General features: G+C 35.6%; 1 protein-coding gene across 2 annotated transcripts in view; it reads left to right on the forward strand.

The window, feature by feature from the left end:
* LOC127650181 (rap guanine nucleotide exchange factor 5-like) overlaps positions 1-14,754 on the forward strand; it is a 65,458-nt gene extending 50,704 nt beyond the window's left edge. For both annotated transcript variants that reach the window (XM_052135430.1, XM_052135431.1), the window contains exons 14-26: positions 2,043-2,134; positions 3,186-3,216; positions 5,454-5,532; positions 5,806-5,955; positions 6,077-6,174; positions 6,319-6,441; positions 7,596-7,774; positions 9,115-9,205; positions 9,360-9,410; positions 9,511-9,598; positions 9,927-9,991; positions 11,347-11,401; positions 12,026-14,754. In XM_052135430.1, coding sequence (XP_051991390.1) covers positions 2,043-2,134; positions 3,186-3,216; positions 5,454-5,532; positions 5,806-5,955; positions 6,077-6,174; positions 6,319-6,441; positions 7,596-7,774; positions 9,115-9,205; positions 9,360-9,410; positions 9,511-9,598; positions 9,927-9,991; positions 11,347-11,401; positions 12,026-12,144 — 1,221 coding nt within the window. In that variant the 3' untranslated portion in view covers positions 12,145-14,754. The remainder of the gene's footprint in view (positions 1-2,042; positions 2,135-3,185; positions 3,217-5,453; positions 5,533-5,805; positions 5,956-6,076; positions 6,175-6,318; positions 6,442-7,595; positions 7,775-9,114; positions 9,206-9,359; positions 9,411-9,510; positions 9,599-9,926; positions 9,992-11,346; positions 11,402-12,025) is intronic.
* The last annotated feature ends 285 nt before the right edge of the window (positions 14,755-15,039 follow it).

Consider the following 15,039-nt stretch of genomic DNA (forward strand, 5'->3'; position numbering starts at 1 on the left):
GTTTTTATTTTATTTTTTCATTTGTGTGTGTAGGTGTTTATTGTGTGTGTAGGTGTTTATTGTACTGTATAAGTGTTTATTGTGTGTGTGGCGTTTATTGTGTGTATAAGTGTTTATTGTGTGTGTGGTGTTTATTGTGTGTATAAGTGTTTATTGTGTGTAGGTGTTTATTGTGTATGTGGTGTTTATTGTGTGTATAAGTGTTTATTGTGTGTAGGTGTTTATTGTGTGTGTGTGTGTTTGTTTGTGTGTATGTAGGTGTTTAGTGTGTGTATGGGTGTTTATTGTTTGTTCGTTTGTGTGTATAGGTGTTTACTGTGTGTGTGTGTGTGTGTGTGTGTGTGTGTGTGTGTGTGTGTGTGTGTGTCTGTCTGTCTGTCTGTCTGTCACAGTGTTTAGTGTATTTTTATGCAGGTGTAGATTTTTCACGGGGTTCTTTCACTGAAAAACAGATTTAACTCTGTCATCTTTAAAAGATCTGAGACACACACACACACACACACACACACACACACACATCACAAATTCTCATCTTGTCCCCGCCTTGTTTTTTACCGACCCACTCACTTACACACACACACTCACGCAGTGTTTCCATGGCAACCAAAGTGTCATTGCAGCGATGGGGCTGTTTCACGGTCGTGTTGTACATCATTACATGAAGCGTTTCCCAGGTGATGGTTGCCTAGTAACAGGCAGAAAGAGAAGGGGATGGGGGGGTTGTTGAAAGCTGGTTGTGATGGGCCAGACATGCTTGGAGATGACCGCTCATGTTTTACCACCTAAATTACACATGAAACACACTAAAACACTCCATCAAATGCTACAGCACCCATGAGGACTACACAAATGCTCTCTGCTCATCACAGGTGTGTGTGTGTGTGTGTGTGTGTGTGTGTGTGTGTGTGTGTGTGTGTGTGTGTGTGTGTATATTTATTTTAGAGTTTGTGCATAAGACAAGCTGGTGATGTAGGCATCGTTATTTTATATCATGGAGCCGGTAAATGCATCCTCCCTCAACACATTTATTTCCCTAATGCATTTCATCTTTTTTTTTTGTATATTGTATTTTTTGTTATTTACAGTCATTTATTGTTAAGTTGTATACCTATTTTTTCTTAATTTATTGTTAACTTTTTATTAATTTATTGAAAAAAAAATAGGAATTTGCGTTTTATGCAATAATAGTAAGATTTTGCTTGGGGACCCCATATGTTTATAAACGGCCCTGCCACCTCCCTTATTCTCCACCGTACATTTAAGGTTATGTTTTTTTATGTTTTTGTGGGCTAACAGCCTCATATACACAAATTATGTCTTCATCAATCCATGTTTTGGCGCTTTGTATATCTCAACGTGGAGTAAGATGTATGGACGTCACAAATGAAGAGCAAAATGGATTCTGCATTTAACTTGATATGACTACTTTACCATAAAAGACACATTGACGAATCACGATTGCTGTACTAGGGCTCATATAGAATGTGTACGTTGACGAAATGTACTTGTAAATCAAAATGTAAGATATACATACACAAATCCAAAGATATCCACAAATGTGAGACTGTTTACAAATGCAGATTCAACAATTCATTACAAGATTTGCTAATGCAGGTTTGATGCCATTCGTAAAAACTTCATTCTGATTCACAAGCTCTCGATTCTGATTTCGATTAAATTTAATGCCATTCTGATTAATTTGGATATATTTCCATTATAATGTCCATTTTGCTACATTTGAAAGCTATTCTTTCCAGCGAATACGGTAAATAATACAGGTAAAGTTCTTATTTTATACATTACAATAATATGAGGCCAAACTATGCAGTTTAAGTGCTTTTTTATTCAACAGATATCCAAATGAACACAACCAAAACTGCAGTAAACGTTGAAGTACAATAAAAGTTCATTTGCGATTAATCAGAAAATTTATATTTTTACCCGTTCACATTGTTTGTGAATGTGAATGAAGTTGCTCTTTTGTAAGGTGTATTTTGTGAATCTATTCATTTTATATTCTGTTTTATCTTCTTTATCTGCAGACGCTGTATCGATACGTGCTGGAGGACATTTATGAGTTTCCAACACTGGAAAAAGACTTGAAGGAATTCCAGAAACTTCTGCGACGGAGACAGTGAGTGTCACGCACATACTTTTTAGTATTTAGTATTTTAATTAAGACAATATGATGAACTTTGATTAGTGAGAACCTCTTAAACTGTCCTTACCAATGAGCTTTAAACAAGTTTGGGAGGACATTTGGCCTTCACAAATCAAAAGCGCACAAACACACAGTTCTGATGATGCAGCAGCGTCGTATTGGGCTCTCTTGAGCTTCTTACATGCTGTCGTTTCATCAGCTTAGCCTTCCCGAAGTCCGCTTAGCATGGAAACGGTCCCGTTTGTCCACGGAGGCTCCCAGATTCCGCATTCGGGTTCCTTGGCAAGCTGATGCTCATCGTAATCCTGCTAAATGGGATGACAGGCTCGCAGGTGTGATTATGAACGCTGTAAGAAGAGGAGATAAACGACGCTTACGCCCATTTCGAGAAATCTGATTGGCAAAAAATCATTAACGAGATCTTTTTAATATCTCAGTTGTTTCTCCTTACAACAATGAGATTATATGGAGAACAAAACAAGACATTTGCTCTCATTTCTCATCATATTCTTTCAAGAGCAAATGATCTAAACTATGCCATCTACATTCATTTGAAAGCTCTATACTCTTACTGGATGTCAACAATGGACTCATTTGCATATATTTTTGAAGAGAAACATCAGATAAAGAGTCATAACAGTTAATTCCATAAAGCTTTTTCCAAAAAAATAAAAACCACCGTTTGGATCTGCATGGAAAGATTTTGTGATAAAAGCAGCACAGGATGGTGACATATGTACTCTGTCTGTCACGTCCTGTTAGCGCACTGCATCTCTGATAGATGGATGTAGTTCAGTGACAGAGAGAAACTAACACTCACAGCGTCTCACAGCAGACAGCTGGTCCACACATCTCTGTCTGTCTAGACGGACACTTCCTCACACATGATTGGCTGACAGGGGTGTTAAATCAGCCAGTCATGTCTGACCATCTCTGAACTGTCCATTCTTTACACTGCTTGATCCTTGAATGTCACAATAATAAGTCTGTAATTTTGGTATCTTTCTTCTTCTTTTTCTCTCAGCACGGTGGATGATTATTCTCCAAACCCAAAGGTGAGAGAAAGGACATGAGACGGGGAGCATGATGATAATAAATGGTCAAAAAGCTTTTTAAGCGACAGTTGTCGGTATTGCATGAATGCTTTTCTAAAATCTTGCCAATAGTTATTTTAATTTATTTTAAGATGCACTTTTTAGTGCCTGTTCTGTAGTTCAAACCTCTAGTGATGTCATGAGAATAGGCCACTAAATTCTTTAATTGTTAAAGTATTACATTTATATTACATAAATTATAATAAATAAAATATATGTTTTATTATCATTTATTTTTATCCTTATTATATAATTTATATATATATATATATGTATATGTATATATATGTGTGTATTATATTATAATAATTTAAAAATTATAGTGCATATATATAAAATTACAATATTAAGAAATATAATTTTCTCATTAATTAAAACATTTATATTTTTACATATTTTGTATATTATAAAATATATTATACTATAACCATATTACATATATATATATCTATCTATATATATATATATATATATATACAGCTCAGTTTCTCTGGATTATACTATTATATAATCACCTGCCTAATATTGTGTAGGTCCCCCTTGTGCCACCAAAATAGCGGCAATATATATATATATATATATATATATATATATACACATGTACAGTTGAAGTCATTAAAACTAATTTTTTAACACTCCACTCCACAGGTTTCATATTAGCAATCTATAGTTTTAGCAAGTCGTTTCGTAGATCTACTTTGTGCATGACACGAGTCATTTTTCCACCAATTGTTTACAGACGATTGTTTCACTTTTAATTGACTATATCACAATTCCAGTGGGTTAGAAGTTTACATACACTAAGTTAACTGTGCCTTTAAGCAGCTTGAACAATTCCAGAAAATTATGTCAAGCCATTAGACAATTATCCAATTAGCTTCTGATAGGAGGTGTACTGAATTAGAGGTGTACCTGTGGATGTATTTTAAGGTCTATCTTCAAACTCAGTGTCTCTTTGCTTGACATCATTGGAAAATAAAAGAAATCAGTCAAGACCTCAGAAAACAATGTGGACCTCCACAAGTCTTGATCATCCTTGGGAGCAATTTCCAAATGCCTGAAGGCACACATCCATCATACCAATCAGGAAGGAGACACATTCTGTCTCCTAGAGATGAACGTAGTTTGATGCGAAAAGTGCAAATCAATCTCAGAACAACAGCAAAGACCTTGTGAAGATGCTGGAGGAAACAGGTGGACGAGTATCTATATCCACAGTAAAACATGTCCTATATTGACATAACCTGAAAGGCTGCTCAGCAAGGAAGAAGTCACTGCTCCAAAACCGCCTTACAAAAGCCAGACTACAGTTTCCCAGTGCACATGTGGGACAAAGATCTTTTTGGAGAAATGTCCTCTGGTCTGACAAACACAAATTGAACTGTTTGGCCATAATGACCATCGTTATGTTTGGAGGAAAAAGGGCAAGGCTTACAAGCTGAAGAACACCATCCCAACCGTGAAGCATGGGGTGGCAGCATCATGTTGTGGGGGTGCTTTGCTGCAGGAGGGACTGGTGCACTTCACTAAATAGACATCATGGGGAAGGAACATTATGTGGATATATTGAAGCAACATCTCAAGACATCAGACAGGAAGTTAAAGATCGGTCACAAATGGGTCTTCCAAATGGACAATGACCCCAAGCACACCTCCAAAGCTGTGGCAAAATGGCTTAAGGACAACAAAGTCAAGGTATTGGAGTGTCCATCACAAAGCCCTGACCTTAATCCGATAGAGAATTTGTGGGCAGAACTGAAAAAGTGTGCAAGCAAGGAGTCCTACAAACCTGACTCAGTTACACCAGTCCTGTCTGGAGGAACGGGACAAAATTCCAGCAACTGATTGTGAGAAGCTTGTGGAAGGATACCCAAAACATCTGACCCAAGTTAAACAATTTAAAGGCAATGCAACCAAATACTAACAAAGTGTATGTAAACTTCTGACCCACTGGGAATGTGATGAAAGAAATAAAACCTGAAATAAATCATTCTCTCGACTATTATTCTGACATTTCACATTCTTCAAATAAAGTAGTGATCCTAACTGACCTAAGACAGGGAATGTTTTCTATGATTAAATGACAGGATATATTTGGCTAAGGTGTATGTAAACCTCTGACTTCAACTTTATATATATATATATAGAGAGAGAGAGATATAATACAAATGTTTATTAAAATGTTATTCTCCTTTCAGAATAAAGCGCACTTCCAGCAATTGAGTCTGAAGGAGAACAGTGTTTCACTACGACCGTCTCCGGTTGAGAGTAAAGAAGGTAATTCCTCCTCTTGCATTGTTTCTTCCTCTCTGTGTATACTGAGGCTGCATCTGAAACCTTATGCAACTGACTTGCTGCCTAATCAGTCAATGGCTTAACCGACAACGCTTCTGAATGAACGGAACTCTTAAGCAAACTGGTCTCAGAGCAGTTTGAAAAGCACCTTATTTTCATCATGCCTCATTATACAGCCTCTGAAGGCAGCATGTTTCAGCCTGAAACTCTCTCTCTCTCTCTCTCTCTCTCTCTCTCTCTCTCTCTCTATGTCAGTAACGTGTCATGTGTATGTGAGCGGTGATTCGTATCTCAGTATGAGAGTGAAACCTGCCGTAATTGCACAAGAACTGCTGCACATCGTCGCTCAACGGATGGACAGATCAGAAGATGACATGATGCTGGTGGCCCAGACTTACAGGGGCGGTCAGTACACACACACACACACACACACACACACACACACACACACACTCAAATACACAAAGCATTTCAGGCTGATGGACAGATAAACTGAAAGCCTCTTTCTCTCTCTGTTCCTCCACAGAGAAGTGTGTCCTGCAGCCTAATGACAGAATATATTCTGCATCTCTGGTGACTTCAGGTAGACTGATCGCCTGTCGGAGAGATCACAACGAGATACTGGTGAGATGAACCGTGTCAACTTCAAATCGTAAATGTTTTGTAGTGAATTACAGAACTCCTGAGGAGGACGTTTAGAGCAGGTGTAAATGGTCCATAATCGTTCTGTAATAGTGGTCTCTCTCTCTCTCTCTCTCTCTCTCTCAGCCGCCCCTGACTGAGTGTCCAGAACTGGGACAGAAGCCCGTCAGACTGCTGGGTATCAACACGTGGGACGTAACCGTGGCTCTCACAAACTTCGACTGGAATCTCTTCAACTCCATACATGAGGTGAAGCTTCTCCGATACACAGCAGTGGTCATGAAATCATGGAGGATGAATGTTTAAATATAAATACATGTTAAGCTCGGACAATAGTCGGCACACTGTTGTTTGTTTTACAAACCGTTGAGCGAGTTGAAGTTGTTTTCTGTGCTAATCGACAGCATGCCACAGATGCTGAACACAGTATTTAACCTGGAATATTCCTTTAAAAGGGTTATTGAAACATCCATATGTGTTGTTAGTATTTGATTATCATAACGTTCTCACAATGGTAAGAGAAAACAGTATCTGAATATCCTAATTATTTATATAAAACATTTATATTATTTATGTAGTGCTATGTGGAAATAATGTACTTGTAAAGAAATATTATTATTATTATTATATTTTTAAATAATATATATATAATAACAATTTATTTTAGATTATAATTCTATTATATTTGAATATCATATATAATTAAAATACATAAAATATAAAATAATATATTTGGATAATATTTTTCAATTATGATATATTTCATATATTATATATAATATTTTATATTATAATAATATTACATTTTAATATCATATTTAATTATAATAAATAAAATAATAAACTATTTACAATATTTGTAACAAAATCATTGTAAAATAATATATTTAAATAATATTATTTATTGTATATTTCATATATTATACATAATAGTTTACTGTATTTTGGATAATTATATTATCTATCATATATATACATATATATATATATATATATATATATATATATATATATATATATATATATATATATATATATATATAAAATAAAATATTTTAAAAATGCATTATTATATATTTTATATATATATAAACAAATGTTTTAATAGCTCCCACAATAATTGTTCATAACAATTATGCAAAAAGTTTAGCAGTATTTTACATATTTTCAGCAGTATAACTCATTATAGGAAAAGTTCAAATCAACATTCCCATAAAGTTAACTTCATAATACCAATTAATTTGAGAGAACATTTTTAGGAGTGTTAGTCTGTTCCCCTTGATGAAAACTGGACATGTTATCATGCTCAAAAGCAAATGGAAAGACTGGGAAAACATTAGTGTTAGTTTATCTCCTAAACCACTGGACACTGATAACAGCCTCTGGTCTGTCTCTCTCCACAGCAAGACTTGATCTTCTACACGTTCAGTCGTCAGGCCAGCGGCGGACACACGGTGGCGCTGGAGTTCCTGTTGCAGCGCTGTAATGAGGTCCAGCAGTGGGTGATGTCAGAGGTGCTGCTCTGTCCGTCGCTCGGCAAACGAGTCCAGCTGCTTAAGAAGTTCATCAAGATCGCTGCCCAGTAAGTCTCAACAGCTCTCCAGACGCCTTAACGAGAATCACTGGCTCCACATTTATTGTCCAAAAATAAACAAAATTCCCTTTGATGTCAAAAAGTCTTATGTCTATTTTTGTTTGCTATAAATACTTGATTATATGGTTGGTTGAATTGTATTAATTGCATTTAGCATTGCATGTTCCCTACTGTCTGCGACTATTAAAACAGACCTGCAAAACCTTTGTCAGTCTTTTTGAACATATGTTCAATATTCTGCGACAATGACGCTGCTGCCTGCTTTCTCTTCCGTCTCTCCTGCTCATTTCGCGCCATTCTCACTATCCAGCTGGATGTCGTTGGCCTCACTGATTTAGCGCGGGAAAGTTTGACGTTCGACATTCGGTTTCGCAGATGTGAGGGACCGTCTGAAAACTCCACTCACTACGATAAACATATATGTCCACTCATTCATTCAATTCATGTGCAAGTTATACATGAAAAAACAACAACTGTAAAATACATTTTCACATTCAGAATGTTCTTATATAACTTCCCAGAGGACAGTCAGACATACTACAGGTAAGATTATTACAATATGATCAGTTATGTAAGTACAGTAATCAATTTTAGAGGATAGAAGGACTTACTACTTAATCACTAACATTTAAAAAATATATAATAATAATAAACTACAGCCTTTAAAATGAGAAAATATAATTTTGGTGAATTTTAGTGATTTGTTTTCTATAAAATAATTGATTACTGTACTTATATAATTGATGATACTGTAATAATTGTACCTGTTGTACGTTCATATATCCTCTGGGAAGTTACTACAATCTTTAGAATGAGAAAATATAATTTTAGTGAATTTTAGTGAATATTTTACTAAAATAATTGAATACTGTACTTATATAATTGATCATACTGTAATAATATCACCTGTAGTATGTCTGTCTGTCCTCTGGGAAGTTATAAGAACATTCTGAATGAGAAAATATATTTTACAAGTTTTTTTCCCTATGTATAAGTTGCACGTGAATGAATGGACGTCTCCTGTGTTTTAGTGTAGTGAGTGGAGTTTTCAGACGGTCCCTTACATCTGCGAACCCGAATGTCGAACGTCAAACTTTACCGCGCTCACAGATTTTGCTATGAGTGCATGACGTCAGTTGCTGCGCATGTAACTCATGTAAAGGATGATATTAATGAATACAAACCCCCCTGTCTACGGGCCTGTTAATATCTATACTCTGCTCAGTGATCATTCTACTTCAATGATGCTTTAATAACTGTGTGGGTGTTTCAAACACTGTTGCTGCAAGGCAATAACTAACCTGTGAGTGTGTGTTTGTGTATTTCAGCTGTAAAGCGCAGAGGAATCTGAACTCTTCATTCGCTATCATCATGGGTTTAAACACCGCAGCCGTCAGTCGCCTCAACCAGACGTGGGAGGTAAAACACAGATTTACTGACTCTCTACAGGAGCTTACATGTGTCCTAACCAGGTGTAATACAACATGCTTCCAGCGACAAATCTTGCCTTGTCTGGTGGTGAGGACTCCAACACCTTTTCTTCAGTATCTCCCTCTTGTCTCTTTACCTGCAGAAAGTTCCTGGGAAATTCAAGAAGCTGTTTTCTGAGCTCGAGTTGTTGACGGTAAGTCAAACATATCCTGATAAGAATCCACATTGGCTGTTTTAACTCTAGAGGTCAGTATGGTCAAGAGATTCATCCGATTTTTCACACTGCTCTTCAGGATCCATCCATGAATCATAAGGCCTACAGAGATGCATTCAAGAAGATGAAACCGCCCAAAATACCCTTCATGCCTCTGCTGCTTAAAGGTAAGCGTGCCGCCCACTTCCTGTCACCTGACCTGAAGACCCTTCTACAATATCTGCTGTGTCTCGGCTCTGGCACCATTGGGAAGTCTGGTATATCTAAGCATGATGGTTTGTTTCTAAATAATTGTAGATTTTTTTCAAAAGGCAGTTTGGCTGTAGTTTTAAGCTTCTTAATTATTAGTGACTTGCATGGCAACAGTAAAAAAGAAGATTTATTTTAGAGAGGAGACACAGTACGACTATCAGGGCCATCTTGAATGCTTTTGTCGTTATTTTGGAGATCACTATATTGAATTGTTTAAATGTTGTCGTTTCTGTTGGTTTTCAGATATCACTTTCATCCATGAGGGGAACAAAACATTTCATGATAATCTTGTCAATTTTGAGAAGCTGGTAAGCGTCTACTGTGTCAATTAATCATTTGTTTGGAAATTAATTAGTAGTATTTTATTCATATTTGTATTTCATTGTCATTATTATTATTAGTAGTATAAGCAGTAATATTATTATTATTTATTACATTTTTATTTGTAGAAGTAGGAGTAGCCTATTTAGACGTATTCAGCAGCCATATCACCCTGTAGCTCAAGACTTGTTGCCCGCTGAAGCTAAGCAGGGTTGAGTCAGTACTGGTTGGGAGAGCTCCTGGGAAAACTAAGGTTGCTGCTGGAAGAGGTATTAGGGAGGCCAGCAGGGGGTGCTCACCCTGCACTCTGTGTGGATCATAATGCCCCAGTATAGTGATGGGGGCACTATACTGTAAAAAGGCACCGTCCTTCGGATGAGACTTTAAACTGAGGTCCTGACTCTCTGTGGTCATTAAAAATCACAAATGGCCAAATTCCCCCCATTGGCCCTTCTCAATCATGGCTTCATAATAATTACCATCCATTAATTGGCTACATCACTCTACTCTCTCCTCTCCACCAATAGCTGGTGTGTGGTGGGCGTACTGGCACACTATGGCTGCCGTCGCATCATACAGGTGGATGCTGCACACTGGTGGTGGTTGAGAGTCCCGTTCACCGCGTAAAGCGCTTTGAGTGTAGTGTCAGTGCTATATAAATGTAACGTTCATTCATTCATTTATTATTGTCATAAATAAGTTTTAAAGTGTATTTTTAATTTATTATTATTTATATTTCATTATTAGTAGTAGTAGTTGTTGTAGTGCCCTATTTATTATTGTTATTATTTAATAAGTGTATTTTATTAATATTTATATTTCATTATTATTAGTAGTAGTAGTAGTTGTAGTGCCCTATTTATTATTGTTATTATTTAATAAGTATATTTCATTTTATTAATATTTGATAATATATATTTGTTTTATTAGTGTTTATTTTTTCATTATTATTAGTAGTAGCATTAGTAGTAGTATTAATTATTACATTTTTAGTAGTAGTAGATATAGCATATTTATTATTGTCATTATTTAATAAGTATATTTTATTTATTTTATATATTATATCTTTTTATTTGTATTGTATTTTATTAGTAGTAGTAGTAGCTGTAGCAGTATAAGTATTATTAATATTATTATTTATTCAAGTATTAATACTAGTAATAGTAGCCTATTTGTTTTTTGTTATTATTTCATACATATATTTAATTTTTTCTATGTTTTTATAATTATTACATTTTTATTATACAATAAAACAGAGTTGATTATTATTATTAAAAAATCAGTGAGCAAAAAAACATTTTTATCATTGTGGAAATACTGACGAGTGTGTATCTGTCTGTAGCACATGATTGCAGACACGGTCCGACTCATCCGCCACTGTCAGACAGATCAAACAGGTCAGTCTCCTCCTATTGGTCAGAACATTTAACACGATCGCCCAATCAAACACACCTAATTTACATGCATCATATGATTGTTTTGGATCAAAGTGCTGTGGTTGTTATTCTGTAAACTGTAAGTGAAATATATCAGTGACCATATCAGGGTTGTTTGTCATTTTGACTCACAAAAAAATGACTTATGAGACTTTTATTTATTTATGAATCAGTCAAAAAGACTCAAATATCAGTCGTGTGAGTTGCCAGTTTGAATCAGTCATGAATCAAAGACTGTGTTCTGTGCACACAAGACTTGTGAGACTGAAATAACTGTAACTACTGACTGCTTGTTCATATAACGTGCAGTTAAAGATACATATTCAGAGTTCTGTTAGAACTAAAAGCACTTATTAAATTAGAATTTTTAAAAATGGAACATTTGTTAACTAAATGGATAGAACCCATTATTCTTCCAGTACTGGGGGAATTATTAAGGAATTGGAACTCTTCAATATCGGAACCAGAACTTTTAAAATGCATCATTTGAAAAATGCTGCACATTCAATGCATTATGCCATATTCTTAATTCACCTGTAATTATAATAATATCATAACATTTATCTACTATTCCACACTTCCCAGGAAATGAGCTTTCGCAGTGTGACAGTCCTGAGGTGCGATCGAGTGTCCATTGCCTGCACATCATTGACAGTCAGCAGACACTGTTTGAACTGTCTCACAGACTGGAGCCCCGAGTCTAACAGCATTCACTGCAGCTGCGGCAGCACAAACAGATCGAACTGCTAAAACACAAGACAGCAGCTTCACTGGACAGAGACACTTCGAACAATTCCAGCTCCCAGCACTGACTGAACGGACACTGTTTGTGGGATTTGTTGGATTGCACCAGCGGGCGACACTTTCACAGCCAAATAAGGGAGAACTGTACAGTATATTGACCTGTTTGAGCACACAGGTTTTTATTTCGATGTTTATAAAACGTTTCATGACAGAATTTATTGTTGGTTGATCGATCTATTCCTGTACGCAACATAAAGGAAACGTGTCAACATTTTCAGCATTTGTTTTGTTGAAATGCAGTTGTCGATGTTATTTAATGTGGCTTTTAATTATTTTGACTGATATTTATGTATGATTTTATTATTTCAGACAGTTAGGGCTGGGCGATGTAGCTAAAGAATTATGTCTTGATATTGTTTTAGCCTTTGACGATCTTGGTATTTATTTATTTATTTTGAAATGGATTAAAAAGGTGATTTGTTTTCAATCAGGACAACATCATTCAAACTAAACAGCCATTGTTGCCAAGTAAAATCTACTTAGTAGTTTCAAAATGTTTAATGCCTTATATAATAATAATAAAAATAAACGAGTTTAGAAATTATTTTTAAAAGGTTTGAAAGGCACATTTTGTAAGTAAAGAACGGGAATAATGTAATCAGTGTATTTAGTCATATACACCAATATAACAATAAATAAACAGCAATATTAATAACATGTTTATAGAAGATTTTTAACAAAATAAAAGCCATTTATGTGAACATTTTTAGTGATAACGCAAACCAATCATTTTTGAATAGATTCATTGAATAGTTTGATGCGATTCACGAAGATGAATCAAACTAGCCAACTCTAACGCCATTTTTCTACTTGCGTTTAAATCGTAAAACTAACGTAATGACAAATAAGTTGATTCTTAATGGCCTAATGTAAAGTGCATAAACATGCACATCATGCTTCATTTTATATTGCTTCATAAAGTCATCGCAAACCATTATTCAATATATCGTCCAGCCCTACAGTACACGTGATAAACGCAGACTGAACGAACAATATAAACAGGTGTCAAAGGTCATGATGATGTCATAATGAGCCATGTGCTCACCTGATTTTGAATCTTGATCCAATTCAATACTGTAATGTAATTACTTAAAGTCAAAAAAGAAGTGTAATGCATTGCATTTTAAATTACTGTAATCAGATTACAATTATTGACTTTCAATTAAGTCATTACTTTTGAAATGGGTTATTTTTATTGAGAAACTTGCCCAATACGGATCTTGATATGACAAGATCATTTTGAGAGGTTTTTTGTTTGTTTGTTTGTTTTATGTTTTATATTTCATTTTATAAATTTTTTCCAATTTTTGATAAATGTGACTGCAGCCAGTTTAATGCCTATTTTTTGTGGCATACCAACAACTGAATACAGTGGCCTGTCAGTATTATTTCAAACTCTTTTTCTTTTCCGTATGTTTGATGGTCGAGACTCTTAGTTCGTGTGCTGGAGTTGGCCCGTAACTGGTGTGGCTGCTCTCTGATGTCATTGCATTTGTTTATATTTACAGTACTGAAACTCTTGTGTGAATATCATTTCCATTTTAAAGTCATTCTAAAGTTACATGCATGCATATTGTATTTGCACTTGCATCTTTGTTTGTACATTATTGTAAGAATGTATATACTGGATACGTTTATATGATTTGCATACACACGTTTCTGTGCCAAGCACTTATGGGAGAGAAATGCAATAGGAGAACATTTGAATATTGTGAAATGTTTCTTTAAAAGCCTTAGCTGCCGCTATGATTCCCAATTTGTTCCGGAAGTGAAATGTCTCAGTGCACAGACGTTCGTTTTCACTTTTTAAGCAAATAGTTCTTCTAAAAATTGTGTTCTGTCATCGTTTACTCACTCTTGTGTCGTTACAAACCCATATGACACCAACAGAAACATGTGACTTTAGAAGAGCTGGAATAAAGTGCACAAGTCGTATCAAAAACTTTTATGATAAGTTTATAGTGGTGGCGGTGTAGTGGTCTAAAGCACATAACTGGTAATCTGGTAATCAGAAGGTTGCTGGTTTGATCCCCACAGCCACCACCATTGTGTCCTTGAGCAAGGCACTTAACTCCAGGTTGCTCCGGGGGGATTGTCCCTGTAATAAGTGCACTGTAAGTCGCTTTGTATAAAAGCGTCTTATAACTTTTGTGTCATTTTTGAAACTTGCATGAAAAAAGCAACCTGTTCAATCTTTAAAAATTGCCCTTTTGTGTTCCAAAGACAAAAGAAAGGCATACGGGTTTGGAACAACATGAGGGTGAGTACATGATGATAAAATTGTAATTTTTGGGTGAACTATTCTATTAAATGGGTTTGAATTGACGTCAACATTTTGCAGTTTCATTCTTCGAGTGGATTTCATCATTGCATTTCTTTTAAGACGCCTCATTTCTTTAAACATTTAAAGGAATAGTTCACCCTAAAATGGTGAACATTATTATTCATTATTATTATTCTGCCATTATTCACTTACCCTGATGCCATCACAGATGTGTATGACTGTCTTTCCTCAGCAGAACACAAATTAAGGTTTTTAGTAGAAGATAGAGCTCTATCAGGTCCTTATAATGCAAGTGAATGGGTGCCGGCACTTTGACGGTCCAAAAGTCACATTTAGGCAGCATAAAAGTAATCCACATGACTCCAGTCGATCAGTGAATGTCTTCTGACATTCTGTAAGAAACATGTCGATATTTTAAACTTTATTAACTTTCAAAAATCGCTTCCTGTCAGCAGTCGTCACATCAGTGACATGAGTGCAATGGTGCGTTCACACGAGAAGTCGGAGCGTG

Source organism: Xyrauchen texanus, chromosome 10 (genome assembly GCF_025860055.1).
Source record: "Xyrauchen texanus isolate HMW12.3.18 chromosome 10, RBS_HiC_50CHRs, whole genome shotgun sequence".
NCBI classification, from domain to species: Eukaryota; Metazoa; Chordata; class Actinopteri; order Cypriniformes; family Catostomidae; genus Xyrauchen; species Xyrauchen texanus.